Genomic DNA, 26,323 nt, shown 5'->3' with positions numbered 1-26,323 from the left:
TGCGACAGTGACATAATTACCGGAGCAGTGTCCAAAAGCATTTTTATTCTTTTGCAGATGAGCTCACTTCAGTATTCTCTACTTAGAACTCCCTGTATCGGGAGTAGGGGCCAGTGGGTGATTTCAGGAGCAGCCTCCTGTTGTCCATCGCCAGTTTGTCTCTTCAGTAAAGACACAGTCTGAGTCTTGCGCTCACTTCCACACACCCAAACGTAAATCTCTTGCTTCCTGTGACACCATGTCCACCACCACATTTTTATGTGTAAGCAGGTAGATATGAGTCTGATCTGCGGTGGAATGAGATGCACAGCCTGACCGTGTTGCTGTGAGCGACACAGATGACCCTCTTCTGGTAAATGGGCCTTTATAAATAGAGCAGTTATTTTTCCGTTGCTCCGCTCCAACTCGTCTGTGCATCAGACTGGAGACACCGAACAAACCCTTTAGATAATCCAGCATCAAACCACCGTCCGTGCTCAACCCAAACAGCCAATCAGAGCGCTGCAGATGACTTCATCATCATCATCATCATCATCATCATCATCATCATCATATCAGAGAGCTCTAAATAACCGCAGCCAATCAGACACTAGACTGTGTGAAAGCAAAGGGTTCTCACTCTCAGATCAGCAGGGCTGTGATGAGCAGGGTGGACGTCCTGTTGAAGGGCCCTTGAGCCTCATGCTGAAGCTGTACAGGCTCTCCTCCACATGACATGACCTCCGACCTCCGGGTGGAAGGGAATCAACGGTTTTCCCTACATGGAATTAGAAGACAGATGTCAATCATAATAAAGACAAATATTTCAGACAGTGCAAGTGTGAGTCATAGAATGTTTATTAAGATGGACGACGTGACGGCTCCACAATAGTGAAGCCAAATCGACCCCATCGCCACCTTGTGGCTGGCTGCACAACATGTCATAAACCCTGCCTCCTCCATGTTAGTGGATGGATCATGGTCGGAGCTAAAAAGTCAAATTACACATTAATGTGAACTCGGCATAAGATGAAACTCAAAATAATCAAACCACACAGCACGTATTCAATGTATTATTTAGCCAAATCGTTTACAGGATTGAAAAAGCCAATCGAAGTTTTCTTGGATACATTATTCACACAGTGGCCATTCTGCATTCACATCACACCTCGAGCGGGAGGTTTTACTGCAGATACAGCCCAAGGGCCAGAAGAACAGTCCATTAGCGAGCTGACATGTTGAGGATGGGTTAAGTGTGTTAGAATCAATTTATTATACCAGAGACAGTGCTGTTCAGGGGTCTCAGGGTGTTTTAGGGTCTTTAACAAACAGCAGGTAGCCGTCATGCGCTATTGCATCTTAATTAGAAATGTTTTTTCACGGGACTCAACAGTGAAGAGCTCAGAATATCCTGTGGTGTTACAGGCTCGATGAGATGATGTGATTGGTATCAGTGGAGAGAATGATAGAAAGAGTGAGATGAACTTGAAGTGATGTATTTAGTGGAACAGATATGACGGAGTATCGAGGTCATATCGATTTCTGTCTTTTCGCCTTTAAGAGGCCCTAATACTCCCTCATAGCTTTCTTCTGGTTCACAATATAGAAAATCAAGATGGGGGATTTGGGTTTCCAATTTCAGAGGAATGACAAGTGTGTCCAAAAATCCGGTGCGCTGGATTTGTGCTATTTTTAGAGGCAGAGTGTCCCGGGGCATTCCAGATTTGAGTGATTGTTGCCGGGTATCTCTGGGGAACGTGGTCCTTTAGAGGTGCCGGATTTGAGTGATTGTTCTGGAGACGTGACGGCGGACGACGCAGATCAGGTGCTGCAGATTTGTGTGGTTTTATTTCGGGAGGCTCTGCTGCATTTGTTTGATACGTTTTAGTTTTTTTCCAGAAGTACGATGCACATGCCAGGAATGCGTTCCGGTGGATTACTGCGACAACAGTAGCCCGCTGTGATTACTTAAGGCTATTGTGGTACATCAGCCATTTTGGGTCCAACATAAAGTGTGCTGGATGGGAAACGGCCAGACGGAGCCAACTATGCTTGTTGGATTTGTGGCGTTTCATCTTTAGTAGGTCGGGTGCCTTTGGTTTATTTTAGCAACACAGATGAGGTGTTCTGGCCTTGTGGATTATTTTAGGATATTAGCTCAAAAAGACATGTGAAGTGTTCATTAGCTAAACTGGGAGGTTTGGATTTGTGTTACTGGGAGCACTTAGAGTTGATGAAGCAGATGCAAAATGTTAGAAGAAAATTTCCTCTTACTTTTTGTTTATAGATACAAATTATGATGAAAATATTGATCGTAATAGAATAATTTACCGTTATTGCAATAAAAATGTCTATAAGAGCAAAATAATGCAGTTTTTAGGACGTAAAACCAATTATCTGAGATTCTATGTGTATATATTAAATATAAAATGGTTGTCTTGAGTTATTATGGTTCCATAAAGAGCTTGGAAACTGTGACCTGTGAGGACCCATTCTCTCTTGTTGATCACTGACGTGCTCCTGCTGTCAGTCACATCCCTCATGTCACGATCCATCACGTCCCTGCTGTTGTGTGTGTCGCTGTCGTGTAACCTCCAGAACTCTACTGAGACATAAGTTGCTCTGACAACCGGAAGGACGAGGCGCACAAACACGCACCTCACGCCGCCAAATGGTTAAATAATTGGATTCTCCGTATGTCTCAGCTGCCGACATTAACAAAATAAATGAGTCATTAAAATCAGATCATCAGATTAAGGTGTGTGTGGTGTGTGTTTCAATCGTGGCGCTCTTGTAATCACATTAGGTCCAGGGCATTAGTGTGCATACTGATGCAGCCATCGCTGAAACATCTGGGGAAGTTGTTTGTGACCCAGCTGAGTGATGGATTAATGATCTGTTTGGGCAGAGATAAATAATGAGCGCTGTGGCCGACTAAGAATGTATTCATTGTTTTATTGGAGATAAAAGCTGTTTTTTAATTACTTCTACGTCGTTTTCATTCATCTACAGTTCAGTGTTACTCTTAAACTGGCTGGACCTGAGTCAAGTTACAGACAAAGAGCAAGACCAGACCTGCAGGGAGAGGAATAGAAATGTGAGAGGAAACATTCCCTCTATTCCAAGTCAGTGAACCATCAAACTAATGTTGAAGCTGCTATTATTCAATTGTAAAAAAGTTGCAAAGTGTTGCTACAAGTTGCTGGGAGCTGTAAACTCACCCAGATGATGTTTCCTCCGAGGCTGACCGGTCAAGGCCTCTCATCCTGCGGCCTGCTGCCTCCGTGCCGCTCAGACTCACCCGGGTCTGGATGTACAGCTGCCTGAACCAATCAGAGACATCTTGACCAGGAGGAACATGAGGTACTGGAATGATTTCACCAAGGAGAACAGCATTAAAGAGCAAGGAGCGCTCACTCTGCATCTGAATTAAGTGATGGGACTTTCAGGGGGCATTACCCTGATTACAAATGACATACTGTCATATCAACACTGTCCCTAAATGATCAATAAACATGTACTGCACTGCCCAGAGGATACATTGACCAAACTCCCTTTCTAAATTGGATTTTCCTAAATCTAATCTTCATTCAATCCAATTCGCAACCACTTTAATGCCATTAGAGTGGAATTCAAAGGGAGAATTGTTGTGCCGGGTTTGGTGCTGCGCTTCAAACGCTCGGATCAGATAAACCCTGCACTTAGATGGAGGCCTCTGGGGAAAAGTCAGCTGTAGGCTTCTCCACATAGCTGGCTATATCTGGAGAACAGAGAGGGAGGACGAGAACGAGGGAGCGAGAGGGAGGGAATGTGTGTGAAGCTGCCAACAGAGGCAGTAAGTCCTCCAGAGTCAACACAGCTGATGGGGCGAACCCTCCCTCCATCCTTCTTCACCCCTAAAACGTCCTCTATCTATCTATCTATCTATCTATCTATCTATCTATCTATCTATCTATCTATCTATCTATCTATCTATCTATCTATCTATCTAGAGATGAGTGTGGGTGGCTCTGGCCTTTGAGAGAAGACGTTTCCTCAACACTTCTCCCTCTTGAGTAACAAGTGACATTTAGAGCTAAACATACGTGGGTTTGTTTATAATACACATGCAGTTATTGGACATTCATAATGTGCAGTTTTCCTGAAATTCCTTTCCTGACATTTGCAGCAAGACTAAAGCTCAAATTCTTCTTGCATAGCTCAGACACACAATATTTTATTCATACACGTCCTTTAAATAAGACATAGTGTACGTGCCGCTCCATATATGCAGACTTTTTGTGTATTTTGAGTATTATAAGGTCAGGGCCAAGTGGTTCCTGGCCAATAGCAGAATATCTTGAGGTGCCAAAACATGGCAATTACCGTAGCGTTCATCATTAGATAAGTAGCACCAGCAGCTCTTTTGTTTCTCTTCAACACTGTGCTCCTTACGTTTCTTACCCTGATCCACTGCCCCCAGCATTCACGGGAGTTATTCATACTCTAAATGTTCGAGGATATGAGCACCATCGCTCTGTGGGAGAAAAACAAAACAAAACCCAGTCGCGCGTGTTCCCTTTGGAAGTATCTACTTGTGACGGACAGGAAATAAGAACATTTTTATCCTGATTGTTGTTGTGCTGGGACGTCAAAGGGTGGGCGGCCCCCTAACTGGTCACAGGAGGCTGTGGTTTGTATGAATCAATCTAAAATAAAAACCTAAAAATACGAAGAACATTCATTCCTATTGTACTGGGGGGCTAAAGCCTCTGTTTTCTACCTCATTCTGTCGTACGTGATGATGTCAGTACGGGCTCTGGACTCACCTCTGTGGTCAGGAGACAACGAATCTCCCTCAGTGCTGAGTGGCAACAGAAGCTCTGTGTGTTTTCTCTGGCCTGCTGTGGTTTTCTGTATCCTCCAGTCTGTCTTCCTCTCGTTCTAGTCTGAGGTCAGAGCTGCTTGGCATCTCACCATGTAAGGCTGCAGAGCTGAACGGCTCCTGAGGGGGGGGGGAATAAAAAAACAGAACAATTTTCTTGGTGGAATTTTTTTTCTTCTCATTATTTTTCAGTTTGAAATTTAAGTGGCTGAGTTGTTGAGACACCTTCAGTCCAGCAGACACATACGTACTTATCACCACTTCAGAAAGACTTTACAAGACAGAACAGGGATAATCACATACATGGTTAAGTTCCAGACAAAGTAATGCTCTTACTTTCCCGACTGTTCCCACCTGGAGGTTGTGTCCAGTGCAGCTACAGTCTGATGTGATGTCTACTCCTCACAAACCCCAATTTCCTCAAAGGTCAGCGCTGTCCAGACCGGGTCATTGGCTTTCAAATTGCATGTCAGAGTTCACCAAAGTTCAAACTCTTCTCTGTTCTTCAGTGTAAAGTTGGTGTGAGCCTGCGTTCATTCTGTTTAAAATGATGAGCAAGCAATTACTCCATATATGGTCACTTTTAATTGTTACTGCAATATTATACAAATCAATTAAAATGCGAACGTACATTTATGTTCACGGCGATCCATCAAACTGACCAACGCAGTCTTTATCTTTGACAGCTTTATCCACTATAATTCTCCATCCAATAACATTTGAGCTGTTTTAAAAAGTGTTTTCATTTCTCTCACACTTCTTACGTTAATGAAACAGTGGCTGCGTCTGTTTTCTTTCCCAAATTGTTTCCTCCTACTTGAGTTTCCCTGAGGGAGGCTCATCTTATCTGTGGGAAAACACAGTGAATGAAGGTGATTGTTTAATATCCCTGTGTCCAAGTACTCAGACGGTCTAGCAGCGAACAGCAATAACAACAACCCGTCTCCCCAGCACAGTGACTAGCAGTCTGTTTACATGCAGATTCTCCTTATAAGGCAGATGAAATGTTTTCTGGGCCACAGAGGAGGAGGAGGGGGGTTATTTTTACTTTTTCCAGAATTTGTTTTGAGACCCACGTCTCTTTTGTTTCCTCCCAAGTGAACGCAGCTGCACAGCCTGTAGCCATATTCTGTGATTTACCCCCCAAAATATGTTTAAATCTATATTCTGGTGCTTTTATAACAAATTTACTAAAGGTAACAAAGACACAATAAATGATCCTGTATCGTTTTGCTCTCGTTCACAAGTCAGAAAGTCTGTTACAAGACGATGTAAGACAATTCTATTTTACAAGGTTATTTGGGTAAGTACTTTGTCATTGCTGCTTCGACAATATGTGGATCTCAAAGAATCAATCCTCAGGCCCTTCACCGCCGGCGTGGTCCTGGCCAAATATTTATATTTAGAGGTGGCATCAGCTGTTTGTAGGCACCACGCTGGTGCCAGGTGTCTTATCAGCCTGCCAGGATAATGAAGACAATAGAGTGGTCCAGCCATGATGTTTGATTTCTCGCCAGACTGCAAAGCTCGCTCTGCGGTTGATGTACCGACTCTTCCCACTTCACATGTCATCAATGTATTAAACAACGGATGAGGAATTCGAACACGGTGACCCATCCGTTCTATTGAGGGTGCTCACCCACAGCAGCAGAGGATGGGGAGAGAAGAGGGCGAGGACAAGAAAAGAAATGTCAACCTGGTTGTTGATGACGTATCAGAGGTTGTGTCTTTCTGTGGTCAATCAAATTCGATTTGACTTAATTTTGAAGGATTAGCTTCTGCACGTCAACATCTTGTTTTCTTTTACTGGTCTTATAAAAACAAGAAATGTTGTTGTGTGTCTGCATCCCTCTGTGAACACTTTTATCTAGTTTAAGTCAAACAACAATTTATTTTTTCTCCATTGCACTTCAGTAACGAGCTGGTTTTCAAAGAGATAATGCTTAAACTTTGAAATGCAAGTATCAGGCTTCCGCTAAACCAAACAACTAATGGTACACACAAAAATAACTTCAAATGACATTACATTAAAAAGTCCAACTGCAGCTCTGTGGCCCCCGAAGGAGGCGACCTCCGTGGGCCACGTCGAGCCACAGCTCATGTTCCCACACTGGCTTTTTTATGATTTGTGTTATTGGAGAAATGTTTGATTTAAAAAGTCTAGAATAGATTCTACATGGTATAAAGATAGATGCAGACTTCGTGTCACAGTAAAACTCACACACATGATTTCAAGTGCATTTCAAGACCTTTTATCAGTCGTGGACACTTGGATTAACAATTTAACAATTTCAGGTTTGAGGTCTCAAACATAATGAACCTGGCAGATACCAGCTACTGCTTTCACCAGCCTGGTACGACCTCGGTCTCTCTCTCTCTCTCTCTCTCTCTCTCTCTCTCTCTCTCTCTCTCCCCCTCTCTCTCATCATGTTTACAGCCTCGGAGTGTGTTGCATATCTGACATTTCTCTCTCAAACTCCAACCGGCTCTGTTCTCATCTGGAAGGTAAGAAGCAGCATCCTGCACTCCTTCAATTTCCTCTTCAATCCTAACAGATGATGTATACATGCTAAAAATGCTTGGAATCAATCATGAAACTAGTAAACAAGTTATTGAAATCTGTTATTATGTTATGATCGTGACGCTGTGTTCTTATGAAGCCCACAAAGATCAATCAGCCAGTTACCGAACTTTTGGTTAAATGTTCACAGTAAGTGACTCTGCAGATGTTACACAGTTACAGGGGGACATCCGTTATTTTACGGTGAGGGTAAGAGGAGGCCATGTTTAAGTAAAGATAAAGAGGAGCACTGTATAAATCTAAATAAAAAAGTCACTGTTCACATTCAGTAAACACAGCTCTGAAGAGAGAAAGGAGGGGGGGGTGGAAACAGGACTGAACCTCCCAGAGGGATAAACACTCATCTGCACTTCTTACATTCCCATCCAAGGCACATGATTATAATTTAGAGGAGCCGAGGAGCCAAATCAACTCCATCGAAGCACTGATTTCATAGTTTAAGGTTACAGGAGGATATGCGAGTAAAAGATAAAGGCCTTTGGTTAAAGATCTGTCTGTTGTCTTCTTGCATCAAACTGGCTGGATGTGTTACTGGAGGCTTCATTCTGGTGTAAATGTTTCAGGGTTTTCAGTGGAAGGAGGGACACGTTGCCCAGTGAGTTAGAAAATGAATAAATACAAACACAAATTCTTAATACGATGTATCACCAAGACGAGAACTACTTTAAAATGTCACCTTCATCCAAAACCAATAAACTGGATTTAGACCAGATTTGCAAAGTAAAAAACTAAAAGTTATTACAGTGAATCTTTGAAGCCTCCGGAAATGTACCAGAGCTGGATAAAATGTCAGCAATAGGCAATACTCAATCTGGAAAGTCTCAGAAGTAAACGGTGACGTGAATCGTATGCAAGACTTTAGCTTTGATGATAGCAACCATCACTTCCATACAGGGATGTAGTATACAGCTGTTAAAATACATTAACTTGTTATTTTAAGGTATAAGGTATAAAAATGTACTCAGTATATTTGTGTTGATGGATATAGATGTTTTCATTAGTTCATATTGGCACCTAAAAGATATAATCAGTGGGTGAGTGACACTGGTCGTGCCCCAGTTAGAATAATAGGTCAGCATCAGCAAACCCATGTATCTGTCCGACTTACATTTTACCACACATCCGTCACACTGCTGTAAAATATACTGAAGCTTTGCTGTTAAGAAATGACATTGAATTTTAATCAAATAACAACAACAGAACTATGAAAAGTGGTCTTAGTGTCTAGGAGATCAGAGCAACAAGTGTGTGTGTGTGTGTGTGTGTGTGTGTGTGTGTGTGTGTGTGTGTGTGTGTGTGTGCGTGCGTTTGTGCCGCCTCATTTGCTACTCAAGACGACAGCTTACTGTGCTGACAGACACTGATAAAACTCACACCCATGGAATGACTGGCATCCATAGCTCACACTCACACACACTCACACACACTCACACACACTCACACACAAACAGACACGTTTTTTCAAATGGAAACATTTCAATCTTTACTTGTCAGATGAAACATGAAGTAACTTTCATATCCAACTACACAACGCGTCACTCCCACTCTGTTGGTCACACTGAAGGTATTTAGCCGTTGGCAACAAGGGCCAACAACAGCTGATTGTGTTGATACAAGTACAACGTGGTCCTTTCAACAGAACCCAGGAGTTAACTCATACAGTCATAAACATCTAAAAATAAAACCTGATTTACAGGCAAAGCTTAAGACTTCACAAACATGGACGCTAAAGGTCACCTTAACTCATTGAATAAAAAAAGAAAATACTGACATACACCAAAAAGGCCAAACAGTAACAATGAAATCATTTGAAATATATATATCTATATTCAGTGTTGTCTCTATAATTCTTCTCCAAGCCAAGGGAGATAAAGTGCAGCAGTGAATCATGGTCACTGTGTTCATGGTGAGCCATCTTTTGCAAAAGCTTACTCTCGATAATATTTCTGTAATTGTTTCGAATGGGAGTGAGGTTCTTCGCTTGCCTCGTCTTTTTCTCGTGATTCTGGTCTTTTTGGTGAGTACCACCGGGCTGGAAAAAGATTCTAGAGAGGAGGACTGTGACAGACGAAAACAGCTGTTGATTAAACATGCTTAATTTCTCCTTAATGGATCAATAATTGTCATAACTACCCTGAAGGCAATTTACTTATTGGCTTGTGAGTGTTTATAGGCAAGCGACGCCGTCATTAGAGGCCTCAAGCTTTGAAAACCATCAGGAGGGAGATGTGCAGCAGAGTCGGATTCTTTAAACTACCTTGTTAATCATCTTTCAGATTTAATCAAGGTCTCTATGGGGGACTGGGGATCAATGCTGGGACGCTGTGAGGGTTTGACGTTTGCAGTCACACTTACTGTAAAACTTCAGCTTAATTAATCTTTTTGAATCATGAGTTAATGCGCCAACAAGGACAATTCAAAGCTGAGTCTCAAGCAGCCCGTGTTTCATCTGAGGCTTCAGACGTCCGTCCTGAGAGATCCCATCACAAGAGGTCAGTGTTAAGTTCGTCTGTTCACACCTCGCAGTCAAACGCATTCTGAATGTGTCTCCTGTGACCACTTGTGATCGGATCTCACTTCCCCCCCCTTTATACCAATCATCACATACAGCATTTGTGTTCTTGAGGACCGAATTATGTTATTTTTACCCAACTAGCATGAAATGATTGACAGTCAGCACTCAGTTCATAATGGTGGATGTGTGCAGACGAGCGTGAGGATAACGTGGGGCAGTGGTAACTCACTGTAGAGGCCCGTGCACACGTCTGACATTAACCCTGAGGAGTCAAAGATTCAGGGGTGAAGAGCCGGACAGGGGTCTCACAGAATACCAGGGATTAGGGAGATTCCTTCTTTTGCGTCCAGTATGAGCTGCTGAGAGGTGAGAGAGGAAACTGCCTTCGTGCTCAAGAGCTGCAGTTTCTCTAATGGCAGCAAGAAAATCTCTGCACAGCATTAGATAATAGAATCCAATAATTTAGGGACTAGTATATAGTAAAGTTAGTTAGAGAACACTTCATTACCACCACACCAGCAGACATGTCTCGTTGCAAGGCTCAGTGTTTATATGCTGCTCTCTCTTATTGTATCTTGGACTGTAATGAACAACTGACCCAGCAGGGGGCGCTATAGCAGGACTTTTAATCTTGCCCCAAATAGACTAGTGCTGATCTACAAGGGCTGAGAATTTCTCTGTTTGTGGGAGCGAACATGTTGATGTCGTCACAGCGACTCTGATCCCAGGAAAGTCCCACGTCAGATGACAACAGGGATTTCACAGAGTGCGGCGAGTGTGCAGCTGCAACGTGAAGCTCTTTCTGTCGTTTCTACTCACGTGCTCTTTGTCAGCGACTCTCTCACCTCACTGTGCTGCATTAGGGATCTATGAAAGAAACAACATGTCCCTTATCACACTAATTATAACAGTATCCTAGTATTGGAGTACATTACAAATACTTTGTAGAAACAAGTTGTCTTTCACATTGTGTTCATTACATTTGTGTTGCCGCCACTCCCACTAGATTGTTGTTTCACGCTTCAGCAGGCCTCAGCCGACACCTCCCAGCAGCTCCCTAATCGCCCCGTGTACAGCGACGCAGAAAAGGTCACACAAGAGATATATACGGAGGTGTACGGAGACAAAGTGCCACTGATTGTTTTAACTGTCAATGTTCTTCTTCCTCTCTCCTTATCAACAGCAGAGCGACAAGAAGAGAAGAGAAGAGAAGAGAAGCTCTCACCTCCTGATTTCACCAGCCTGTCCAGCCTCAGTTACTCTCCTCTCAGCGGGAACAGGCCCGGCAGCCTGACCGAATTCTCCCCTCTCTTCATCCAAGCCAGTCAAAATCTAACCGGTCCCCCCCCGTCGCCATGGAGCGCGTGCAGCACATGACCAAGTCGGCCATCCGCCGAGCGTCTCAGATCGAGGTGACCCCGCAGGTCAAGAGGAACCTGCAGGAGCTGTTCGTCAACTTCACCCTCATCCTCATCTGCCTGCTCCTCATCTACATCATCGTCCTGCTGAGCAGCTGAGAGACGGAGCCACAGAGAGAGAGTTTGACAAGGCTCCGCTGTGGAAACGGGTTCGGCTGATACTTGGGTCATACACACACATCAGATTTCTGCCAAAAGCAATAATATCCTCCCCCATTGTATCAGCCCAACTCTGTTTGACAAGGGCCATAGAGATTATACGCCTCCATGTGAAAACAACAAGACAACACATCCTGGACAATGTCTCCAGTAATAATATGTGTGTATGATACTGAAATATCAATACAGCACTTTTGTTTAACGTCCACTTCCCATGATCCCTTGCTGCTTCCTCCTGTTCGACAGTAGAAAGACATGGAGGCAGAGATATTAAGTTTCCTCTGTTTTTAAAAACGTAATCATTTTACGTAACTCACAACTGGAGCAGGATTATAGTGTGTGGAGGGACATGAAACTGATAGTTGTACATGCTGCATATACAAAAAGACAAGATGAGACGTGAAGTATGACTCCCAGGGTGCATTTCAGTAAAGAAAAACATGACATCACACAGCAGAGGTCACACTGTTCAGAAAACATATTATTATATAACTTATTATACAACTCGCAGCTTGTTTTTAGATAACATCAGTTCCTTCGTTGTTAATTTGCCTCTGATTCGCACCTCTTCCCGAAGCAACAGCCGCCGTGACTCATGGGTGTCGTTGAATTCGGAGCCATCTGCAAAAAAACACGAAGCTTGACTTCTCAGAAACAAAGTTGAAAGAGTTAGAGCTTGTGGCCTTGTCATGAACCTATTGAATCATCCAGAGGCAGAGCTGTCTGCTGGAGGAAGATGATATCATTAAAAGAGAATTCTGAAATGGGTCACAAATTATTATGGAATGCATCCCCTTTAATTAACGGCTTTAGAGAAGGCAGAGGGAAAGGGAACTGCAACTTGACCCATCTGTTGAATGTACATTGTGTAATTTATATTAAAAAAAAGATGATTCATTTTGAAGTTCTCCAGTAAATTGAGGAGAGTCGTGCTTATTTAGAAATTTCAGCTTATATACCACTGAGACATCACATTTGCAGTAAAGACTGAGTGCACCTTACCTACATGTTTATGTGATTTCAGGCCTGTTTATCCACGATGAAAACGTCACTTTGCATGGTGTGATATCACTCAACGTTTCCTGTTTATACCCTCACAGCTCGGTTTCTGCTACTGAAACTACTGCTGAGTGACAGTTTTGGGTTTATAACAGCACAAGTGCCCTGATTGTTGCAGCGAAGATGTAGAAAGTAATCTGTGAAATCAGATTCCTGAATGTGAAGTGCTTTATGAAATCCACATGGGTCATTTTGATCTGTATATGTGTGTTTGGAAGATTGTACCACCTGACTTTTAAATGACAAACCACCAAATAAACTGCATGAAGACAAATGAAAAGGTTTGTCCCCTTTGTTTGCTGTAGATCCAAAGATAGTTCAGCCTTGTCTTGTGTTGATCACTGTGCAGATTGCTAATCACATACATATTGAAACTTACAACTTTTGAATTTACTCTCCCCAGCATCAACATCATTGTCAGCAACATAGCAGCTAAGCTAAGCTAAGGGAGCTAATTTCTGGTGAAGCTGGAACATCTTTAGGTTTGTTTTACTGTTTCCATTTCCTTCTCTGTTATTCATTCTAACTCCTACTCATTCAAATCAAGTCTGTATTTGAGTTAGCAGCACGTGGCTATTTGCAGACTCACCTGTTAGAATAGTTAAAATAGTAAAATCAAACAAAGAAATGTGCTGCAGAACTAATGCAGCAGGTCAAATGTCTTTCACTCTTCAACAATTCAACATTTAAATCCACGATCAGTCGCATTAGAATTAAACTTACTGATATTATCGCCATTTTGCCGGAGTTGTTTACTTTAGCTTCACTATTTTTTTTTTATTCTTCAAATTCTTTATTAGTCACGACAGAGATTACAAGAACACAAACGTGAACAAAGTTGGGGAAAAGTAAAATAAGCAAAGAATTCATCTTAATGTTGGGGTGATAACTAAAAGTTGAATAAAATATAAAATATGTATCTGAAAATATTTCATTTGTTTTCTGTGTTGTAGGATTTCTAATTATTATTACAACTTATTATCTGGATGCAAACAAACAGTTTCCATTTATGAAGATGGAATTTTAATTATATAAACTATGTAAGTGTCTTCCTGTGGCTCATATATAAAACACCAGATATACTAGACAATAAAATACACAGATTTTGCCAAAACTTAAATCTGTGTCACCAGATCTCAACATTTTCTACTTCATGTGTCTGAATTTAACTCTCTCTCACACACACACACACACACACACACACACACACACACACACACACACACTAAAGAAGTGCAACAGTACGCTTTATCTCACAATCATAATTTTACTGTTTCCATAACATACAACAGAAATGATACAAATGTAAATAAATATTGTCATTGTTATAATTCTCATATATTGAATTCAAAAATGGCAAGACAGACATCATTCGATGATAAGTCACAAGGGGGACATCCAGTCACTTTCAACTCAGTTCAAGACACAAACTGCAAAACAACTTTCCATCTTTCAGTTTCAGACAGAAACCACCATTTTTTCCTTTCCCGCAATTTTCGTAAAAACCGAGTTGAGAGTGCAATGAACTGAGCCCTGGTCTGTATATCGTCACATAAAAGAAAAATCATCTAAACAGACATTTAATAAGTTGCAGTTCCTGTGGTTCACTGATGGTCATCTGATGTCAGTGCTGTGTAAAAAATAAATAAAAACACTCCAGAAGTTTCTTCTGTCACATGTCGAGAAACAAGAGTTCTTATGTATGTCACATTAATCTTAAAAAGGTCATGACAATGGGGTGATGATGGACAAAAGTCTGACCAGATGACGGACAGATAAATAAACAGAGGGGAAAACAACATAAAGTACTAACAAAACACGAAGAAACAAGAAGACGGGAACAATTATGTAGGAAAACAAACATAAACAGATAAACAAATAAATATATTTCATTTTTGCTATTTGTAACACATAAGCGAAACTAAACCTGAAGGACCACTCCAGTGTTTTTGACATGTGTACTCATCCATTTACCTCAGCTGAGGTACGAACAATCTCACGGAAAAACCAATCAATCAAAATGTGAACATCTACGACTCCCTGACGACTTCGGTGATGAGGATTCATGGGAAATGACTGAAAGCTCGTGAGTCAATAAAATACAGTTGAAAAGCAGGTATTGAAAAATAATAGATTATCTATTTTAAGCCACAAGACAGTGGAAATATGAAAAGGCAGAAAAATAAACACATTCAAAACACACACTAACTTTGGCATCACGCGGATTTCCTCATGCAGAAAAACATTGGACTGGTCCTTTAACTATCACAGTTAAAAACAAAGGGTAGTCACCCAGAATGTGCTTCTTACTCTCAGCTGGGGAAACAGTGTCACCCTTGTGTTGGAGTCTCCAATGTCAAGTGCATTGAAACTTGTTTTTAGAAGGCAAGTGTGTGAAATCATCAGCGGGGGAAATAAACGCAGGGCAGTAAAATCAGATGTGATTGTAAGAAAATTGTAAAAAAAAAATGAAATAAAGACGTCTGCGTTGGTGCAGATGCCGCAGCTCAAAATGTCAATTAAATCAATATAATCGTCACAGTGTGCATGGAGGAGTGAACCAACTGCGGTTCAGTGTCGGGACGATCTCCGGAGAGGATCCCGCTCCCTCGTCTCGTTCCTCACATTTCAGGTCAGTATTTACAAAACACACCATTTAATTTCAATATAGCTTCAATGTCATGGTGCTGCATTCATGTCAGCTGGACGTTGGGACGTCCATGTACAGAGTTTTTTCTGAATGGATGTTTTTGATATACATATGTATATAGTGTAGAAGCTGTAATCAAGATATCGAGGTGCCTGTGTTTCCGAATTTACGATCCGATGTTACGGTGTTTCCCGCAGGACGCAGAGGTCACGTCTAAACCTGGTTTCAGGAAGTGTTTCACTCTTCACGTTGACAGTTTAGAAACATTTTCATCCTCACACACGAGAGGGATTTGGGGGAAAAACGTATAAATTTAGATGCAAAGATAAACACAAAATATAAAAAGTGTTTAGAAAAACAGGGACAAACTCAAGTCCAATGCAATTCAACACAAGTCAAGAAGAAAGTGGTCATTTTGGTACAGATCCAGGAATTTTTCTCTCACTTTCTTTACCAATATGGGACTATGTGTATAATACAGTCTGATTCCGGAACGCAAGTAAGTAAAGTACAAACACTTCCTGAACCTCAGTTGCTTCTGTTATGGAAGACGAGCATGATTGATGTTGTATAAGGTGACTGAACGGGTGAGAGGAGGTAAAACTCCCAAAACCTGACGTCTCGTCTGTCCACGTTTGAAAAAGGTAATAAAAACAAGAGCCTCTTCTTTGGGCTGGTGACGACCATGCAGTCTGGAAACTGTACAGGTTACCGGATGGACTCCACGGACCCTCGGGTCATGAGAACTACTCTACACAAGAAAGATGAAAACTTTAGAGTCCAGTTAAAAAACAGACGGTACACCAAAAAGATATGAAGATTCAAGTGAGTGACAGCAGCATTATGATAGTGTTTCTGTTTTCACATGCTCTAAGGTCTGCCCCACAGGCAGAGACACGCAGCAGGAAGACTTCTGTCCCCGACATGAACTCCTGGCTTGTAAAGAAATGATTGATTAAACCCTCCTTGGCTTTAAAAAGGTTGCTCGGAGTTGCTCGTGGGCCGCATGTCGCTGACAGAACTGTTCCTGCGCATGTCCCCGGTCCCCTGGCATCACAAGCAGACCGTAGAAAAACAGTAGCTTGTTAGATTATAAATACTAGAATAATAAAAATACGAGGGGTGCTTGATTCGGTTCATCTCGATGTTTGTCCTCTTGGGAGACTTGGAATGGTAAATCAAGCGCCCCTCAGCTAGCTCAAGAGATCTGGAAATGACTTTCAACATTTACCATATGTACACAGTCAAAGCTCTGGGACAGGAAGCTAAAGTTGGTTGTTTGTGTTGTTGTTATTGTTGTTGCTGGTGTCGTTATCGGGGTGTACTGCAATTAAACATATTGTGAACGGGAAAAACAACCAGAAATCAGCAGCTCGCTCCGTCTGACGCATGAAAGACTAAAGGCAATTATCAAGGCAAAGATCTGCTTGTCCTGGCTGAGCGCTGAGAGCGCGTCCAGTCAGATTACAGCTCGCAAGGAGAAACACACACATGCAGCACTGCAGTTTGTGATACACGGGGCCAGATTGAGGGAGAAATATGTTATGGGAGTTACAGACGCCATTGTTTTTAAAGTTGGGTCTTATTTTTCAGTTTTATTACCGCTGCCAATCTGCGTTCCTTTGTTTGTTAGTTAGCAGGATTATGAAAAACTGCAGAAACGAATTACCATGGAACTTGGACGGATGTGATATGGGTTATATTTTTTCTCTGGTTGTTTGTTTTGCAGAATTCCAGATGCTTTAATATAACAAGAATGAAGAGACAAATAACTTTAAACTACTATTTTTAGATTCCCTATTCCCAATGTCCACTTTTCCCTGGAACCCCCCAGTGCTGCAGCTGCACGCTTCAAAAAAGAATATCGTTCAAAATGACTTTCAAAACCTGCAGTTTGATTGCTGTGCAGCTTTAGCTCTCTGTCCCATTACTTTGCTTTGTTGAGTTTTTTTTTTTACAGGATTGGGGTTTTTTTGCCGGTCAGAAAGTGAAGTACTGAGGCTCCTCTTCTTTTGCATCACATTCTTTGCTCTCCCCTGCCTCTGTCTGCCTCGGGTCGGATGGGGTCGCAGCGTTGGCCTCAGGAAGGCTGAGGGAGGGAAGGGAGGGAAAAAAAATGTTAGAATGTGGAGGAGGGAGAGACAAACGGAAACTCACAAGGAGGCAGCAGGTAAATACACAGTGTGTTTGAACAGAAAACAACAGTGGCATTCCCTGGCATGCACCCGTGCCGCAGTGTATCCAGGGAGGTCCGGTGAGTGGAGCACAGTCCAGGAGTCCATGCAAGAAGTGGAACTTTTACATTTATATCACACTGGTGAAGGAGGAGCTCCACCTGAGCACCAGCCACCTCAGAAACACAAGCAAACTTCTATCCTTTCTTTTTCTATTCCCAGCGTGGAGTCACAGGTTGTTATTCAGGTTACACTGTGGGCTGGGACCCGTCGACCACCAAATTCTAATCCGTCCATCTGGGAGTCAAACCTGACGGTTGTATCAAATTTGAAGAAAGTGCATCAAGGAGTTCTTGAGATATCGTGTTCACGAGAATGGGATACCCGGAAAACATGATGCTTCCTGCCACTGGGTGTTGCCGGTGGCATAAAAAAAATAACAGACTGACACATTCAAACAAAAATCTGGATAAATACAAACTACCACTGAAATGGCATAAAGAGAAAAACACGAAATCAGCCGTTCTTAACAAACGATTTAAAACTAAGTCTGGTCCAGCTGCTTCGCCCTCCAGCGTCAGACCTCCCAGTGTTTCCTGGGTTTTGTTATCAGCGTGTGCAGCTCCTTCATCGCCTCCCTGCGTCCACCGCTTTTTGCTGGCAGAACAAAAGCACAACGGCCGTTATCTCGCAGGTTTCACACCCGCAAGTCGCTGCAACACTTTCAAATCTGTTGTTTTTTCCTTCTTTGCTTCACTCAAGGTCCCATTGAGACTGATTCAAACAAGCCACGATTCAGGGGATGGCGACAGGAAGCAGACGGAGGAGATTTGCAGAATATTTCAAACAAGATTCTGTCTGCGATAGGAAATAAGATGTTAAGGCATAATGCATCAAAAAGGGATTATACATTCTTATTTTCTGCTGACTAATGGAGGAAAACTGCAGCCTTCTGTGAAATGAACTGATCAATGCGGTGCTTAGTATCGACTGAGGCTTAAATTAAAACTCCACGAAGAACATTAAGGCCTTTAAATCCCAAACGGCACGAAGAATTTAGTTTTGTCTCACACTTCATCACTGGGAGAGATAAAAACAAAACACGGATAGATTTGAAAGAGGCGGATAAAGTGTTGGAAAGAACCAAACCTATTCTTTTCTTTTTGGTGCTATGCAATTTAATTTGTTTCTGCGATATAATGACGATTCTAAAAACCAAACCCTGTTGCTTGGGTGGCAATTTTTCCACAACAGCCACTCAATGTGTTTACATAGAAGTTTTCATGAGAAAATGATGCAGCATGTAGTCCAGGGTCTCCTCTGGTTTCATTTAGTTCAGATTTACAACCTCACGACATTTATCTGCGACTGTATATCTCTGTGATGGATAGTCGGCCCAGTGAGAAGCTGCCACCACAGCTACTTTTAAATGCAGATGATGCAGGAGTGGGAAAAAAAGATATAAATGTCTGTAATATCAGAGGTGGGTTATACATATCAATCTTCGTTGGGGTTTGGGGGAGAGGGGTGAGGAGAGAGGGGAGGCAAACTAAGGGGTGAAGGGAGAGGCAGTGGAGGCAGCAAGCATCCAGTAGGTCACTCCCCGAGTTAGTGACGGTGAACTGAGGGCAGCAGTGGATTGAAATCACGTTAGTTCTCACCTCCTAAAGCTTGGCTGCCCGGGGGGTTCCTGAGGATGAGGAGGAGCGAGATGACGTGGAGGATGAGGATAGGGAGGAGGAAGAGGAGGAAGAGGAGGAAGAGGAGGATGATGCTGAGGAAGAGGAGGAAGAGAGTTGAACAGTGGCGGGGCTTTCCTAAATCGGGGGTGTGACTGCCGGAGGGGGGAGAGCGGCGGCGCAAACCCTCCTCCTGATCCTGCCTCCTCCACCTCCTCGTCCTCTCCTTCACGAGGCACGGTGGGAGGGCTGATGAATCGGAGAGCTGACTGGCTAGGGGAGCTGGCGAGGCGCTGATCTGATTGGCTGCCTGTTTTTAACTATAGACACACATAGAGAGGCAGGGTTGGGGAGGGGGACCCGGTATCACAGGGATACTATTTCAATTAAGAATAAAATGTGCTGTGGCCTTTGTAGGTGCAGACAGTTAGAAGTGATGGAAACTATAACAAAAAAACGAGGCGTCGATGATGACAGCTCTAGTCCAGAAGAATGTGTGGAGGCAGAAATAGGCCTACGATGACTTGTCATTATCCCCCGACAGGATCGGTTGTTGTCGCACAAGCCCACACACTGGAGCTTAGAGGTGTGAGTGAGGGACGGGGGTGTTATCGAAGACCAAGATCCCACGGTGAGAAACACAGGAGGAGGAGTGATGCTGAAATCAAGTGTTCTTGTTTCTGAGCCACTCCAGGGATCCACAGCTGGTCTGACAGCTGTGCTCAGGTATGAAGAAGGCTGACGAGCGGCTTCGCATACAGAGATTAGTCCTTTATTGAAAAACCTGAGGTGAGACGGAGCTCGATGTTCAGCTCCTCAGGAAGAACACGCTGATTTTGTGCTTTGGTGGCTCGTTGGGCTCAAACAACAGGATAAGTTCAAGGTAGGAACCATTAAAAACACAACAAGAAGATAAAACACAGTGAAAGAATGTAAAACTACCAGAAAACACAAAGTGAATCAAACTCTCTTCTTACAGTGTGAGGCAGGTACAGTATGTCTATGACAAATACTTTATTGGCGGCTGTATACAGTGGTGGATAACAGAGTCCTAATGAGGTTGTGCTTGCTTTTTCCAGTCATGAGGGAGAAGCAGTTTATCTATGAATGATGGGCAGCGATGACACGTTTGTGCTGCTCCTCCAACACAAACTGTAAGTGTGGCTTTCAGAGCAGGACAATGGAGAGAGTATTGATAACAAAACACCCACTGACACTGCGCTGAGTCGTATCTATGACACTCAGAAAGCACAGTGGGTGTCACAGTCGCCCACATTTCATTTGGATATATCCAAGCCGCTCGCTGTGAGAGGGAAACCAGAGGCCTCACCTTGATCAGTGGGTTGATGACACCGACGTTGGCACTGGAGTTGAACACCTTGTTGAAGCCCGTCTCTCTGTTGACCAGCTCCAACTGGTAGAACTTCTTATCATCCTGTAACAAGACGACAGAAACAGGTACAACAGTTGTGACGTCTGCCGTGAAATATCTGTGACTCCACTTTAAAAAAGCAGATTTTAGTGTCTGTATAATATATGAAGAATAAAGAACACCATATAAGAATTAGTAGGATTTTAGTTTTTTGTTTTACCAGTGGACTCACCACCAGCTTTTTGACCAGAGCTTCTCTCTCTGTGACCATCTCTCTGAGCTCTGCTATGACATGCAGGTCCTCTGGTCGACTCTCTCTGTTCCTCAGCTTCTCCTCCGTCCCCTCCAACCTGGACATAGACATAGGGGAAAGCAGCAAAGATAGAGAAAGAGCCAGATGTGAGAATGTGTGAAAGTTGCAGCCCAAGAGACTTTCTCACACGTTTCCTTGACTTACAGTATTTGCAGAGCAGTAATCTTGTCTTTCAGCACCTCCTGGGCCTTGTTGAAGTCGGCCAGCAGGATTTGTGTTTCTCTGTGATGCAGGATGTTCATCTCCCCCAGCTCCCTCTCGTGTCTCTTTGCAAAGTCTTGTTCGTGGGCCCTGCGGAGCGGACGGACAAAACTCGTACAGCGTGTCCCAATAATTACCTCGACTGTAGCGTCCTGCCAGACTTTCAGAATATAACGAAAAATGTTTCTTAACTTTTTCACAATAATATAAAAGATCTTTAACAGTGTGTTTTCTACCATTTCTTCGTCTTCCTGACACACACACAATCTTTTATGTGCCTTTAGGGGCTTCACACGAACATCGTGGACATTACTCACTGATACATTTAATTTCCTGGTAGGGAACCGTGAGATTGACGCCACTTTTTACTAAATTACAGACGACGACGACAACAAGCTGCGAGCAAAACTCAGCTCAGAGCGGAGAGCAGCGGGGATGTGTGCGGCCTCTTCGAAAACGAAATGGTGTCCATGACTAATGTGTTAATGCAAAACTCTTAATTTAATCAGAGTGGAAGGAAGTAGTGAAGAGTCTGTTGCATTCACATACTGCACAGAGGCCATGCCCCGAAGGATGCGGCCCCTGAATTGGGACCCAGTCATGTGTGTTTTCCTGACAGTGACAGTCTTATGAATGATACAGCCGAGTTGCATCATGGGTAGGGTAGGATCTGTGTTTCTGGGGCTTAACACTAGGGATTAAAGTAAAAATATTTCTGATGCTATTCTGAGACACTAAACTGCAGTATCCCCCCTTTATGAGGTCCAACTACACAACTACAGGCATACAGTATAACAGTATACATCAGTATAACACATATACTGAGGTTGAATTAAATATGTCTGCGATGATCAAGGATTTTCAAAGGATGAACACTGCCCAAGATGCTGCTTTGAATCGTTAGATGTTCAGAGGGTTATTCCCACATGATGTGAGTCATATGAGGATTAGGTTTCTGCAAACTGGGTCAGTTACTGTTGAGTCACAGTTTAGTTCTGCACCATCGATAATAGTAACAACATGAATGGGAATGTTTCCCATACGATGAATATGAATATTTATTGAACGCGACGTACCTAATCTGATGGTTGGCCTCGCTGCGGACCCGCAGAACCTCTTTGCCCTTCAGCTCCAGCTCTCTGGTCAGAGTGTCGATGGTCTCGTTCAGAGAGTGGATCTCGTGGTCCAGGTCGGTGATGCGGTTGCTACGGGAACACACCTCCGACTGGAGGTCGGACATGCGGACCAAGAGCTCTTGTTCCTGGAGAAAAAAGACATGGAGAGAAAATGACTGAGAAAACAATCAGTCGCACGTGACAAACATACACCCGTGAAGAACGAAGAGACGATGACAGTTACCTGCTGGTGGCTGTGCTCCATGGCCTTCTCCAGCTCCCGTTTGGCGACGCTGTTCTCTTTGAGGTGAATCTGCTTTATATGCTCGATGGCCGTAGCGTGGAGGTGGTTCAGCTCTGCGCGGAGAGACGCTGCCAAAAGGAGACAAAGGGTGTAACATTGAGGGACACAACGGCTCCACATACAGAGACGTGCTCACTGTGAGAAGACGTGATGGTCGATCGTTAAAGATGTACTACATCATACCTTTTCCAACAGAAGGGGAACTTTTATTATCCCTTTTAAACTTCTTGAATTAGAGATTTCATTTCAAGGTTGGCTTAACATCAGAGGCAACTGTAGAACTTGCCATATATTTTCAACATAAAGCTGAGTTCTCATATCTTATATCACAAAGCTGATCTGTCATTTCTTCCTTTGTAATACTTCGAGTTATTAAACACAGAAGGAGTTGTTAATTTTTAGTTCCCATGAGATGAGCTTATTGTTTATTATACGTCTTTAATGCAACCTGCTGATTTAATCTCATTTTTTTATGGATGCTCGTGTTTTCCTCCATTATTTTAACAGTCAAGACATTTAGCACCACTGAAGGAATAAAACCTGAGGGTCAGAAGAACCATCGTGGTTTCAGGATACATCAATTGTTAGTATGTTAGTATGGACGATACGCAGCTTATCTGGACTGAGATAGCTTCAGTTGTAAATCAATAGTGTGTTCGTGTGGATGTAGCCTCAGGGAGAGAGGTTGTTATTATGGATTGGAAACCGAATTACGACAAACAGAGACAGCCATGTTTTGAATGTGCGTCATCATCTACCCAGCTTGGCTTTCCCCTCGTCCTCCAGTTCGAATCGCAGCGTCTGCAGCTCCTGGTCGGACTGCTGTCTCAGGATGTCAAACGTCCTCCTGTGGGCCTCCTTCAGAGCGTGAACCTCCTCCCTCTGCTCCTGCTTCAGACGCTCCTCCAGCGCCTGGCAGCCGGCGGGGGGAAGGAGAGGAGATTAAAGCGGAGGAATAATACGTGACATCAAAGATCTGCTTTTCCATGTGGCGGGAGTAAAGTGTCAACTCTGAAACCTGATTGGTGGTGCCTGCGAGGACGCTCTGACATATAATAATTTCAGCACTGCAGGAAAATTAAACCCCGAAGACAAAACAATGCGCCAACATTAAACACTGCAGCTGTGTCCCAATTCCATACTAATTCCAAGCAGTTTTTGAGTATGTGAGGAGGGACAAAATTAAGAATACTTAAAACAGTCAATGCCGAGTTAATCTGCCTGCTCATTGAGCGCGCTGCTGATGGATTGCTTTGCATAAAGAAAGACGAGGTGCACAACATTTTAAAAGACAGCTCCTCTGAGATCCTGGCAGGACTTTAGAATAAGAATGAAATCTTTTTGTTTGAAGTTTATTCAGTAGCTGAGCAGCACTGAGTTCCTGCAGTAGTTTACATACAGGTGAATAATATGACCTTTGACCTCAATCAGCAGGAACTAAAACGTGTCTGACACGTCCTCTTAAAGACACGGTAGACACGATAAATATGATGAGCGCCTGCAAATGTAAATATATGAGACAATATGAAATCACCCTCCTGCGTTCGTTTCACCGTCATTTAACCAGGAAATTAGAGACGTTAAAGTAGATGAAGCGGATGAAACGTTTAACAATGACTGATTTGATTGCTTTATGAATCATTTACCTCCAATTAAATCTGCAGCAGGAATAAGAGCCGTTAAATTCAAACTAACCACATTAAAACAACGGAAACTCTTCTCTCCTTTAAAAGCTACTCGCTGTGTCTTGTGTCGAGACTATTGTCTCTCACAGACGCTCGTGACTAATACTGTGTCGCGTAAACACAAAGAAATAATTAGTTTGCTATAGAATAAATTGGGGGAGGAGAAACCTTTCTAAAGTGTATGAGGCTGTGATTTCCTTTAAGTGGGAAATGAATTCTGGGTAATGTTACGTAGACAATCACAGGACAATAAATCACAGTGTTCATTCTGCTGACTATTGCTGCTATTGAGTAAACAGGTATACGGGAAAAACTGAATCTGACATTTGCGTCCTCACACACAGCCCCTCCGGAAAATATCAAGAAAGTGTCCGGACTTCAGTGCCTGTCTGACTGCAGCTCATGTGTGTGTGTCTCACCCTGATCTGGTGTTGCCGGGCCTCCTCCATGGTGCTGAGGGCGCAGCAGTGAGCCTCCTGTAATCGATGCTCTCTCCTCTGATGCTCCCTCTGCATCTCTGCAAACACACGCGCACAAACAGACACATGAGCGAGGTACGCCGCCATCCATCAGGACCCGGCGCGTTTTTCCGTCCTGCTGAACAAGGCGGTCGGCGTGGTGATCTTTTCACTCGCACAGCGGCGCGAGGCACACCGCAGAACAGAACATGAAAAGGAAAGTGGATTGATCTTTCAACCCACTGTGTCATTTTTTGTAGTGCCTCTTCCATCACGCTGGGACAAACCTCGACTGGAGCACATGCTGTCTGCACATCCCATATGGTTTTACTAATAACAGTCCAGTATTGTAGCAGAACATCCCTCTCTCCTGAATCACCACAAGAAAATGACCCTTGTTTTATAGGAGCATCAATTCTTACCTGAAAGGCTGCTTTACAATAAAAGTCACCTCATGGTTCCACAGTCCTGAAAACTAATAATACGAAGCAGCAGCAGCAGCAGCAGTAAATGCCCTTTGTATGATTTTAAATACCACACGGGAAAGGTGGACTGCTGTAAAAACACTGAATGGCTGCAATAGTCCCTGAACAGCACAACATTTCACACAGTCATAGATATTATTCCCCGAAATACTTTGGATCGTCCACCAAGTCAAAGGTCATTCCAATCCAAAAGGGCAGCTTACCTTTGAGCTGTTGGCTCAGCAGCTCTCTCTCCTGGTTGAACTGAGACTGCAGCTGCTGGAGAGCCGACTGCGACTGAGACAGCTGCAGCTCCAGGGACTGTTTCAAAAGAGAGATCTGGACAGAGGAAGAGTGAGAGAACAGGGAGGGTAAGGTTATAATTACTGAACGGCACCAGGCTTGTTTCAGGGTGGAATGGACTGATTCTAATCTAATCTAATCTACTAATTGTGTTTCTTTGTGTTTCCAAAAATGGCTTTTGAAAGGTCACAGTGACTTTAACCTTAGACACCAAAAACCTAATCAGTTAATCCTTGAGTCCAACTGGACGTCTGTACCCAATTTCAAGAAACCCCCTCAAGGCGTTCTTGAGATATCGTGTTCACAAGTAGGGGACGGACAAACGGACAACCTGAAATCTTAAGAGTAACAGCATAAAAACTGTAATTGCATATTGGGAATCGTGGGTTTTCTGTGCAGCAACATCACATTGACCTTCTCCCTCAGAGTCATTTAGAAAAGAAAATATGCATCTCCAGAAAATGAGCAACACACTCGACACGCTGCTCTCACTTGATTAGATCAACAAGAGGAACATCAGTCTTTGTATTTCCTCCTGCGTCAGTCTCTCACTTTCTCTCGGATTGTTTTGGCTTCTGAGAGATAGTCTAGATTTCTCTTTGACAGCTACTCACTGGTGGAGATACCGGCATATGGATATCAGCCAAACACTGTAGCTGGAGGTTTCACAGCCCATAACAATGAGCTGACAGCTTTCCAGACAACGAGCGACAGCGGGCACAGCCGAGCAATATGAAGCCGACTTGCGTCAGCCTCATTGCAGTGCAGAAAACTGCTTTGTTTCGAGGAGATATCAGAACTATTAGGGGTCTGAGTGGCTGTGAATGGCGGAGCTCTCTCACACAGGCGGCTCTGGTCTTCCACACGTCACTCCTCCTCAGGCTGCGGCAGCTAAACCCCCCCCCAGGATTTAGTGCTCGAGCAGTACTACATTAACCACTGTAAGGTAAGATGGATTTAAAATGAGAGGACGGGGAGCAGGGCCGGGATGAAGTTTGTGGGGTTAGGGATTTAAGAAGACCGGCAGCTG

At 43.3% G+C, this 26,323-nt stretch overlaps 3 protein-coding genes across 5 annotated transcripts in view; 1 reads left to right on the top strand and 2 right to left on the bottom strand.

Moving 5' to 3' along the window:
• Window positions 1–4,932, bottom strand: part of si:ch211-132g1.1 (T-cell surface antigen CD2) — a 12,723-nt gene extending 7,791 nt beyond the window's left edge. The window contains exons 1-3 of one of the 3 annotated variants that reach the window (XM_035150074.2): window positions 4,788–4,932; window positions 3,201–3,345; window positions 620–757 (exon numbers count right to left, since the gene is read on the bottom strand). The gene's annotated coding sequence lies outside the window, so the exon portion shown is untranslated. The remainder of the gene's footprint in view (window positions 1–619; window positions 758–3,200; window positions 3,346–4,787) is intronic. The other 2 variants (XM_035150076.2, XM_035150075.2) reach the window with 2 other exon arrangements.
• Window positions 4,933–7,256: 2,324 nt separating this feature from the next.
• On the top strand, window positions 7,257–12,855 carry pln (phospholamban). The gene is made up of 2 exons (XM_035150077.2): window positions 7,257–7,348; window positions 11,123–12,855. The coding sequence occupies exon 2, from the start codon at window positions 11,295–11,297 to the stop codon at window positions 11,454–11,456; it is 162 nt and encodes a 53-aa protein (XP_035005968.1). The 5' UTR covers window positions 7,257–7,348; window positions 11,123–11,294; the 3' UTR covers window positions 11,457–12,855.
• A 6,001-nt stretch (window positions 12,856–18,856) lies between these two features.
• fam184aa (family with sequence similarity 184 member Aa) overlaps window positions 18,857–26,323 on the bottom strand; it is a 29,836-nt gene continuing 22,369 nt past the window's right edge. The window contains exons 15-23 of the mRNA XM_047339202.1: window positions 25,215–25,329; window positions 24,488–24,585; window positions 23,142–23,295; window positions 22,324–22,451; window positions 22,041–22,225; window positions 20,908–21,054; window positions 20,683–20,800; window positions 20,409–20,513; window positions 18,857–19,398 (exon numbers count right to left, since the gene is read on the bottom strand). Of these exons, the coding sequence (XP_047195158.1) occupies window positions 19,057–19,398; window positions 20,409–20,513; window positions 20,683–20,800; window positions 20,908–21,054; window positions 22,041–22,225; window positions 22,324–22,451; window positions 23,142–23,295; window positions 24,488–24,585; window positions 25,215–25,329 (1,392 nt within the window). The 3' untranslated portion in view covers window positions 18,857–19,056. The remainder of the gene's footprint in view (window positions 19,399–20,408; window positions 20,514–20,682; window positions 20,801–20,907; window positions 21,055–22,040; window positions 22,226–22,323; window positions 22,452–23,141; window positions 23,296–24,487; window positions 24,586–25,214; window positions 25,330–26,323) is intronic.

Source organism: Hippoglossus stenolepis, chromosome 24 (assembly GCF_022539355.2).
Source record: "Hippoglossus stenolepis isolate QCI-W04-F060 chromosome 24, HSTE1.2, whole genome shotgun sequence".
Taxonomy (NCBI): domain Eukaryota; kingdom Metazoa; phylum Chordata; class Actinopteri; order Pleuronectiformes; family Pleuronectidae; genus Hippoglossus; species Hippoglossus stenolepis.
The sequence above is the reverse complement of the archived record's forward strand: the minus strand, read 5'-3'. Positions and strand labels throughout refer to the sequence as shown.

Bases quoted from the DNA above. Each gene is read 5' to 3' on its own strand.
- pln (XM_035150077.2), top strand. From the start codon at position 11,295: ATGGAGCGCGTGCAGCACATGACCAAGTCGGCCATCCGCCGAGCGTCT.